This window comes from Onthophagus taurus, chromosome 2, assembly GCF_036711975.1.
Source record: "Onthophagus taurus isolate NC chromosome 2, IU_Otau_3.0, whole genome shotgun sequence".
NCBI lineage: Eukaryota > Metazoa > Arthropoda > Insecta > Coleoptera > Scarabaeidae > Onthophagus > Onthophagus taurus.
Genome location: NC_091967.1, coordinates 4709885 through 4720395, shown reverse-complemented (window position 1 = coordinate 4720395; position 10511 = coordinate 4709885). Strand labels below are relative to the sequence as shown.

At 28.6% G+C, this 10511-nt stretch overlaps 3 protein-coding genes across 3 annotated transcripts; 1 reads left to right on the top strand and 2 right to left on the bottom strand.

Annotated features, from left to right (window-relative positions):
- Positions 1-135: 135 nt before the first annotated feature.
- LOC111423612 (nuclear cap-binding protein subunit 3-like) lies at positions 136-2449 on the bottom strand. The gene is made up of 2 exons (XM_023056881.2): positions 2071-2449; positions 136-2017 (listed from the first exon to the last, which is right to left on the bottom strand). Exons 1-2 carry the CDS (start codon positions 2230-2232, stop codon positions 311-313), a joined length of 1869 nt encoding a protein of 622 aa, XP_022912649.2. The 5' UTR covers positions 2233-2449; the 3' UTR covers positions 136-310.
- A 569-nt stretch (positions 2450-3018) lies between these two features.
- On the top strand, positions 3019-6355 carry LOC111423629 (sphingomyelin phosphodiesterase 4). The gene is made up of 11 exons (XM_023056903.2): positions 3019-3137; positions 3192-3491; positions 3548-3650; positions 3702-3930; positions 3977-4184; positions 4240-4529; positions 4593-4791; positions 4844-5170; positions 5328-5561; positions 5615-5836; positions 5887-6355. Exons 1-11 carry the CDS (start codon positions 3099-3101, stop codon positions 6250-6252), a joined length of 2517 nt encoding a protein of 838 aa, XP_022912671.2. The 5' UTR covers positions 3019-3098; the 3' UTR covers positions 6253-6355.
- Positions 6356-7260: 905 nt separating this feature from the next.
- On the bottom strand, positions 7261-8305 carry LOC111423634 (uncharacterized). Its single transcript, XM_023056909.2, has 2 exons — positions 7466-8305; positions 7261-7415 (listed from the first exon to the last, which is right to left on the bottom strand). The coding sequence occupies exons 1-2, from the start codon at positions 8225-8227 to the stop codon at positions 7332-7334; spliced, it is 846 nt and encodes a 281-aa protein (XP_022912677.1). The 5' UTR covers positions 8228-8305; the 3' UTR covers positions 7261-7331.
- Between the last annotated feature and the right edge of the window lie 2206 nt (positions 8306-10511).

The window sequence follows — 10511 nt, the reverse complement described above, 5'->3', positions numbered from 1 at the left end:
TTTCCTACTAGATGGAGTATTATACGACTTTATTAAAAAGTTTAAATTTTATGAAATGTATAAATTAACTGGATTAACTAAATTATATAATAGTAAGTTAATAATAAATTATTTTTTAAATGAAACCACAAAAAATTACAAACATATTAAGTTTTATTATTTTCTTGCTTACATAATTTTTTCTTTGTTCAAACCACTCTTACATTATTATTTCCTGATTAATAGAAAACGAAAAAAAATATATATATTTCTATTTACATAAATTAATAATCTTAAGATATGTAAATCAAAAAAAAAACATTTATATTAATCATTCCTTCTTAAAATGATCATTATTAATTTCTATTCTAAGAGGACTCCTATGATCATTCATATGATGCAATCTTTTAGCAACATTTGCATGAAAACCGGGTCTCATCCCCACATCCGTTTCCTGCTTAACATGTACCTCATCATCTTGATCTGAACTTTCATTCCCAGAATTTGATCCACCACTACTCTCCGAACTTGAACTTCTCCTTCGCAATTTACCTTCAGAAACAGTTTTTAACCGTTCACGGTCCGAATTAATTCGCGACCAAATAGTTGAAGCTACCGTCGGTTTCTTTTGGGTTTTAATTACGACGGTAACTTTACTTTTCGGTTTTTGATCTTCAAGCGAATCTTCGTAATCGCTTAAATGAGAATAATCTGATCTCATTCTTCTTGAAAACCTGTTGGGTGAGGTTCCTTTTGATAAAAATCGTCTTGGGGAAGTTCTCGAAGGTGATGTTAATCTTGGTGAAAGCCGTTTTTTTCTTAAATCATCTAATTTTCGTCTCGATTCGTTTTTATCGGTGTATTTTGATTTTTCTTGGGTTAAATCATCTTTTTTTTGGTTTCTTATTCTATTTTTTAGTTTTAATCCTAAATCGGGTTCTGGATCTTTTCTTTCTTTTTCTTCTCTTTCAAGTTTAACATTCTTCCTGATTTGCGATTTTAAAACATCCCTTAAATCATCACCTTTTGATTCGTTTGCTACGTTTTTAATTTTTTGCAATTCTTTACGTCGTTTAATTCTTTCTTCCTCTTCGTCGGCGTACATTCGCATTCTGGGAATTTTTGAACGTTTTTTCTCGTTCGTTTCTTGTTCTTCTTTGATAGGTTCATCTTCTAAAGTTCTTTTAAATCCAATTCGACTCATTACATCTGATTTTGTTTTAATTGGAATAATTGGGATTTCTTTTTCAGTTTGATTCATGTCTTGGTTCCAATTTTTTGCTAATAACCCCCAAGGATTTTTTGAATCTTCAACATCCTCAACAATTCCTTTAAATTTTTTCTTTTGTGTCTCAGAAATTAATCCTTTCATTCCCCCGTAATTGGGATTTCCATATTTTTTGTAATACTCGCTAAATTTTTCTGCACCTAATTGCTTTTTATCTGATTTTAACGCAAATCTTACTAAAATACACCTAGATTTTGTGTGGGACATTCCAAGCCTCCAATAACCAGGTGGAATTGGAACAGTTATGTCACTTAATGATACATCATCAGAATCATCTTTTAATTCAACAGTGCGTGACTTTAATAAAATACTTTTTCCATTTTCTTTATTACTATCTAATTCTTTAACAAAAGGGTCACAAGGCCCTTCAACTGGCATCCCTTTAATAGGCTTTGATAAATAAAATAAAGCTCTTGCAGCAGAAACTTTATCATCAAACAAAATATTGCAACTTTCATCATTAATCCACTCAACTCCTGATGGTCCATATTTACCAAAATATTCCAAAACATCTTCTGTACTTAAATTGTCTGTTCCTCTCATGTGAAGTGACTCAAAGCGAATATCTTTTTCATCCTCAGTGGTTATTCCTAAACTATCATGAAGTTGTTGTAATTGTTCATCTGTAAAATTACATATTTCATTTGGTTTTAAATCAAAACGTTTCGCTCTTTCCAATAGCTTAGTTTGTTCTATTTTATCGAATATGTTTATTCCTGTACTAAATCCTCCATTAGAATTAGACCAAACCTAATTCATTACAAATAGATACTTCATTAAATTAGGCATTAAAATAAACTTACCCTTTGAGTTTGTCGAACAACTTTTTGTCTCTCAACAACAATCTCCTCTTCGGGATCGTTTATTTCGCCATCTTCCACCAATTTATCTTCTTCGACTTCCATGGGTACGGTCAAATCATTTTGTATTTCGATGCGTATATTCGGCCGTAAAGATTCCGTCATTTTAAACGTTAATTTACGATTAAACGAACAACAAAACCACAAATTCTTAATAAGTAAACGAAGTTGGGTCAAGTAAAAATTGACAGATGTCAAATTGACATGGTTCTAATTAATAAAGTAAAAGTTCCTAAAAAAGTTACCAGACCCCAGGGATCTTTGATAAGAGAACTTGGGACTTATTGTGTGTCGAAATCCCACCGTAAGATGGCATTAGCGTCTATACTGAAATAATTTAATTAAACTAACAATTTTATTATTAATAGTGGGAATGATCAGAGATAACAATGATCACCAGTATCATTCTTTTAATTTAAAAAGTGTAGATTCCAATCGTGTTATATTTTTAAATTTGCCGCTAACTTCAACTTTTAAAATTTGAAAAGCTCAGAATGACAGATGAAAACGTCATTTTAAAATGATTTTTCGGTAAGAGTATAATAAAGTAATAATGGTATGATTAAATAATTAGATTATAATTGACATTATAGCTTTGTTTCAGCTAACGTTACAACTGGTTGTCAGATGCAATTTCACATGTCATATGATGCAGTGATATTTAAATGTGGCAGCATTATTTGAGAGGTGTAATTGCCATAGGTAATTACATCTGAGGAATTCCCAACCAGTCGAAACGTTAATTGGACCCACATAGTGGCTCCAAACACTTATTTTGTGGTTGGAGCTTTCATATGTAAACCCAATCCAACCTGTATTCTGGTGGTTCGGTTCTTAGCTAAATAATTCCAAAATATCCCCAACAGATGGCGCCACATGCGTTCAATTTTTAGTACGTATTTCTACGAAGCTATTTTTTATGCTCTGGATATTTTGAGGTTAATTTTAAAAATTCTTGTGAATATCTTTTTATGTGGAAAATGAATGCTTTAGATAGTGATACATTTTTGGTATGAAGAAATAATTTTGGTTTATTAATTTCTTTAACATGATTTTTTTTGTAGAATCAGGTTAGTTTGGCTTTAAACAACCCGATTCATAACAGATGCAGCGATTTGACGGTTTTACTTGAATCGGCCAGCGTTAAAGATTTACAACACCTTTTTCCATTGCTTATTGATAATATTTTCGGTCCCCAAGGTACTGTGGCATGGGGGTTAAGAACGATAACGGCTAATTTAAAACCGTACGATTTTCATGCATTACAAAATTTTTTTTCACCAATGGGGCCTATGTTTAAAGTGATTTATACGCTAATAAAGGATCCTTTAATTAAATATGATTTCAGTATAACATATTTACCGGTAAGTTAAATTTTTGTGATAATTTATTGAAATTTATGTTTTTTTTTGTGTTTTAGATGAAAATTCGGCAATTATTAGATGCAGGAAGTGTTCACCCATTTTATTCGGATTTGGTGCATGTTAGTCCACAAAATAAGCAGATAGTTTCATTACTATTAAGTAAATTAAGTCATTTTTGGTTTGTTTTTGATTAATTTATTTTTTTATTAGATCCCTTCGATTATTACATGTTCCATTTTGCATACCATTTAATTAACCCTTGGCATCAAAGAAATGATCTTCCTTTAGGATCTACCTGGAATAGTGTTTATTATATTTTATGTTGTGATTATGTTTTGCACTTTTTCCCTACACAACCAATTCAAGTTCAACCTCCTGTTGGTATTGGAGGAAAATTAACTTCAAATCAACCATCTGCTTTTTCACAACAATTATCAAGGTAAAGTGCTTAATTTTTTTAATTCAATTTTTAATTTGTTGATTAGTCCAAGTCAGATTCCAACTAAACTTTTAAGAAAGGACTTTTTCAATGACCCAGTGGCGGAATTTAAGTTACACCCGCCATTAGATAAGCATCCAAGAGCAGAAATATGGAGAAGTGAAAGTGTTTTGATTATATTTTTGGATATGTGGTTAAATAATGACCAAATTAGTCAACCCCAAGAAAGTTTTAATATGAATTTATCCGCGAAGGTAATTTAATTTTATTACTTATCATATTAAATACATTTTTTTCTCTTCAAATTAGAGATCACTTCATTTTAATGAGGTACCGGCTGGAGAATATGTTCGAATAATAAGAATTTTAGTGAAACAACTCCATGCATTTTCAGCAAGTCAAAAAATTGATGATGGTCATATGGTTGAGTTGAAAAAGATTACTCTTCCAATTATGCAAGGGAAAATGTATGTTTTTTTAAGGAATTTAATTCATCGGTGGCCTTTGGATGGATCTTTTCGTTTAGTATTGGAATTATGGTTAAGTTTTATTCAACCATGGAGATATGCAGTGATTTCTCAACCAAAAAAATTGAAAAAGTAATTATGAACCAAATCATCAAACCAATTCATAAATGATTAAAATTCAAATTCTTTTTGTAGTAAATTACCATCAGATTTAAATTTAGATTCAGATGAAGGACAAGCAAATTCAACAAAAGGTGTTGATAAAGAATATTTACCATTTATAGCCGAAAATATTCTAGCATATGTTGTAATTTTTCAACAATTACTTCCAAGGTTTTTAAGAGTTGATTTATCAAGCCCAAAAAATTCTTTGATGCTTTACAGATTAGCAAAAGTAAATCTTATTTATTTATATTCGTTCCTTAATAACCTAAAATGATTTTTAGGTTTTTGATCAACCGAATTTAGTTTCATTTATAAAAGAAATTGAAAATTGCATTGAAGAGAATTATTCAACTTCAAATCATGGTTTTAGCAGCTACAATATTAGTAATTCAATGCCCCCATTATCTCCTACAGCACAATGGTCATCAAATCGAAGTCATTTACCCAGTCATATAGGTTCGATTACAGATGATGCAAAACTTATTTCAATGGAAAAAGACCGTATTATTGGTAGTAAATATGTCATTATTGTTAAACAAAAAATTTATGAACTTGAAGGAACAAATTTTTGTTATAAACCATTATTTATTTCACCACCAGCACCAGAGGTAAAAAAATAACCTAAAAATTTTGACATTTAAATTTTAAATAACCTAAAAATTTTGACATTAAAATTTTAAATAACCTAAAAATTTTGATATTTAAATTTTAAACGTCAAAATGACATATTTTTTAGGTTAAGTTTAATAATTAATTTAAATTTAGGTTTATGATTTATTAAATCATATTTTAAAAGCAAGATTAACCGCAGTAGAAATAATAGATCATAGAAATGCTGAATTAAAACGACGAAGAAGTGGAATTTTTGGTTTTCTAAAACAACTTTTTAGTTCTGATGATTTTCTGGGTGATGAATTTTCTTTAGAAGATCGAAAAAAAGTTCCCGGTTATTTAGATTTTGCAAGTCAATATTTATGTGATATGTTCTCTATAAATGCAGTATTTAAATAAATATTTTACTTCGCCAAATTAAATTAATGGAAAATTTTTAGGCTATTCTCAATGAAACAATCGGATCATTAAATACAACAACTAAGCCGCCGATTATTGAAGACGAAAATAATTTTCCGAAATTATTGACTCCTGAAAAGGTACGGGAGAGAATATACAAGATGAAATTTGAAGGTGATCCCGATTTACAAGCGATTAGATCTGATGAAGTGACCCTTTTGGTTAAGATGTTTTATGATTGTGCTTCAAAAATTAATGAAAATGTAAAAAACAATTTTAAAACATTTTTTTTTATTAATAATTTGTGTTTTAGTATGGTTATAAAATAAAAAGTTTCTATGAAGATCCAACATACATAGGTAAAATTGCAAGACAAATCATATCTCCACCAATAACAATTTATAAATATGATAAATCGAATTATGCACAGCCAAGAAGAATAGCTGAAAGATTACCACCAAGAATTAGTTTAAGATTTTTTGCGAGTTATAAATTTTTAGTTTATATGAGTTTAGGGGTATTAATAAGTACTTTATTTCATTATAGCATTCCGACTTTTATATTTTTTGTATTTTCTTTTTGGTTTTGCTGGATTTGTATTAAAGCATTATTTGACAAAACTGAAATAGTTCGCACTCCAAATCTTTTTGATAATTTAAGTTTTGATCAATCGTTTTAGGATAACAAATTCTATTTGTAAAATTTGTTAATTGTAAAATTTCTAATTATAAATGATAATAATTAGGAATGCCTTTATTTACAATAAAAAATAAATTAACAAATTATTTTTTCTTTTCCATCCAGATTCTTACTAAATATTTCAATTGTAAGTTAAAATATATACTTAAAAATTATAATATATATAATAATGATCGCCAGGCTTATGATTACAAATATATGGGGTTAGATAGGTCTATTTCTTATTATTTTAGAATAAAGTTAAAAATAAACTTTTTTACTGTCAAAGAAATTACTTTTACAGTTTCCTGTAAGACAAATATTTTTTATCTTAAATTTCATACTAAAGTTGGTATTTGTTAGTATATATATGTTGTATTAGTATTATTATTTATTTACGGCTAATTTGTTACTTAGTTAATAAATGATTTCTGATTACAAAAATATAGGGTTCGACAGGTCTATTTCTTATTGTTTTAAAATAAAGCTAAAAATAAACTTTTTTTTAGTGTCGTCAAAAAATTTAAATGTACAGTTTCCTGTAAATTACGGTAATATAACTAAAAATTAAAAAAACATATTTCTCCATTTCAAAACAATGCAATCCATTAAATATTTTCGTATTAACAATTGGTGTAATAAACATAATTATTTGTTTGTAAATATCAAAAAAATAATACCCCGTAATTTACAGGAAACTGTAAATTTTATTTCTTCGACGACACCATTTCGGCGAATTATAAAAAAGAAATGTTTTTTTATTAAGAAAGGTATATTCGACGAATCTTCACCATAATTATCTATTTCCTCCTAGGCACAATGAAAAATAAGGGGTCGGCGATCGATGATATTGTGGTGGAGTCGAGCTTTGCGTGTGCAGAGGTATGGCCCAGTTTTTCCATTATAATTTTTTGTTTAGAAGCGCTTTGTGTCAAGGTTTTTTACAATTTTCTGTATATTTAAATATTTAATTTAGAAAATTTGATTAAAAATTTAAGTAATAATTCAATTTTAATATAAGCATTTTTATTATTTATGAATACAAAATTGTAATAAAAAATCATTTCGAAAAAGTTTTCTTTAGTATTGTGATTCTTCTTTAATATTTCCCAATTGCTTTTTGGGTATTGCAAAAGTAGTAGTTTTATCATCAAGTGAATCTCCCTAAAAAAGATTTTTTTCAACACTTTACGTTAAAATTAACAAAACCTTACAATTGCAATTTTTGGAAATTCGTGTTCTTCAGTGTCAGAACTTAAATCTTCATCGTCCGAATGATTAGCCGCTCTTTGTAAAAACAATTTCACCTTCCTCATACTTTTTAATGAAGATAAACTTGATGTTCTCGTTGGTTTATTCGAGCAAGTCGTGAAAATATCTTCGGGAACCGGCGGTAAATTAACAACGGTGTTTAAATCAATTAGAGATTCCCTTGATAAATTTTCCGGGTACTTTTCGTCCACGTCAGATTTAACACTTTTAACACTCGCGGTTCTCTGCAAACAATTATTATCGGACATTTTCTGTTTAGCTTCTAAATATTTAATCTTTTCAATCAAATTATTAATATTCGGAGTAGTTTCAATCGCTTCAACTTCAATATCGACCAATTCCTTCTCAATTACACCCAATAACTTTTCAAATTCAATTTTAATGTTATAACAAGACTGATCGTTTACTGATAAAGGGACATTGTCTATTAAAGCTATTACGGTACAAACCAATTTTTGGGCGAGAAGTAAAAAATTTTTGCTTGTTGATTGTAAAGTTGACACGTTTTTAGCCGCTTTTGCGGTCAAATTTCGCAAATATGAAACGTATCGTTCGCTGGAAGCGCATTTATCTTTAATATTCATTCCCATTTCGGTCATTAAAATTGCGTTTTGTAGGAGATATTCCGTTTGGGTGCGAAAGTTTAAGATTTTGCATTGATGGTCTTTTAAATATGAAGTACCTTCAATGCAATCAGGTTCCATTATTTAATTAGATTCTTGTTCGGAGGAAAAATTGTGTGACTTTTGACATAAAATAATTAAAATAACTTCAAAATTATAAGACATTAATTTATTGCATTTTTATTTCTAATAAAACCTCTAAATATGTATACTTATGGGAGATTAGCTTAAGATTTAGTCTGTAAATTTTAGCCGCAACTTTAATCGGGAAAAAATATGGCGAATCAAATGATTTATAGATCTTGATAATCGAGTAAATCATTTACGAGTTATAACCACCATTATGGCGTTTTAATTATAACTCAAAAACTAAAAGCGATGGAGAAAAACTTTTTATACATAAAACCTTAGTAATGGACCATAAAGACTAGATCCATAACAAGATTGAACCCAATTGTTACCATTTTTTATTTATAAGCTCTAAACCGATTAAACATCAAAATTGTTGATGTTCGAAAATTAACTCAATTATAACTCAAAAACTAAAAGCGATGGGGAAATACTTTTTATACATAAAACCTTAGTAATGGACCATAAAGACTAGATCCATAACAAGATTGAACCCAATTATTACCATTTTTTATTTAAAAGCTCTAAATCGATTAAAGATCAAAAACGTTGATTTTTGAAAATTAACTCAATTATAACTCAAAAGCTAAAAGCGATGGGGAAATACTTTTTATACATAAAACCTTAGTAATGGACCATAAAGACTAGATCCATAAAGAGATTGAACCCAATTATTACCATTTTTTATTTATAAGCTCTAAACCGATTAAACATCAAAATTGTTGATTTTCGAAAATTAACTCAATCGTAACTCAAAAACTAAAAGCGATGGGGAAATACTTTTTATACATAAAACCTTAGTAATGGGCCATAAAGACTAGATCCATAAAAAGATTGAACCCAACTATTACCATTTTTTATTTATAAGGTCTAAACCGATTAAATATCAAAATTATTGATGTTCGAAAATTAACTCAATTATAACTCAAAAACTAAAAGCGATGGGGAAATGCTTTTTATACATAAAACCTTAGTAATGGACCATAAAGACTAGATCCATAAAGAGATTGAACCCAATTATTACCATTTTTTATTTATAAGCTCTAAACCGATTAAACATCAAAATTGTTGATTTTCGAAAATTAACTCAATTATAACTCAAAAACTAAAAGCGATGGGGAAATATTTTTTATACATAAAACCTTAGTAATGGACCATAAAGACTAAATCCATAACAAGATTGAACCCAATTATTACCATTTTTTATTTATAAACTCTAAATCGATTAAACATCAAAATTGTTGATTTTCGAAAATTAACTCAAGTATAACTCAAAAACTAAAAGCGATGGGGAAATACTTTTTATACATAAAACCTTAGTAATGGACCATAAAGACTAGATCCATAACAAGATTGAATCCAATTATTACCATTTTTTATTTATAAGCTCTAAATCGATTAAACATCAAAATTGTTGATGTTCGAAAATTAACTCAATTATAACTCAAAAACTAAAAGCGATGGGGAAATACTTTTTATACATAAAACCTTAGTAATGGGCCATAAAGACTAAATCCATAACAAGATTGAACCCAATTATTACCATTTTTTATTTATAAGCTCTAAATCGATTAAACATCAAAATTGTTGATTTTCGAAAATTAACTCAATCATAACTCAAAAACTAAAAGCGATGAGGAAATACTTTTTACACATAAAACCTTAGTAATGGGCCATAAAAACTAAATCCATAACAAGATTGAACCCAATTATTACCATTTTTTATTTATAAGCTCTAAACCAATTAAACATCAAAATTGTTGATTTTCGAAAATTAACTCAATTATAACTCAAAAACTAAAAGCGATGGGGAAATACTTTTTATACATAAAACCTTAGTAATGGACCATAAAGACTAGATCCATATAAATATTGAACCCAATTATTACCATTTTTTATTTATAAGCTCTAAATCAGTGGTGACCATAACGTCCATTGCCAAAAAAGTCATGAATCTGAAATATATATATCTGGGCCTCAGAGCAAAAAAACAGGAAGGTTACTTTAAACCATTCGGTCGATCTTGGCAAGACATTTACATAAAAAATCGATCTTGATCAATAATTAGTGAACAACATTGATTTATAGGTTATTTATAATTTTTTCTTTGCGTTTTAAGTCCTAAATTCCCCCTAAAATTAATTAACACCAATCACGCAAAGTCTTAATGATATCAGGGGGATCACATTTGTCCGAAAAGCTAAGGATCAAGTTGCGTGCGAAACGTGTTCGTACA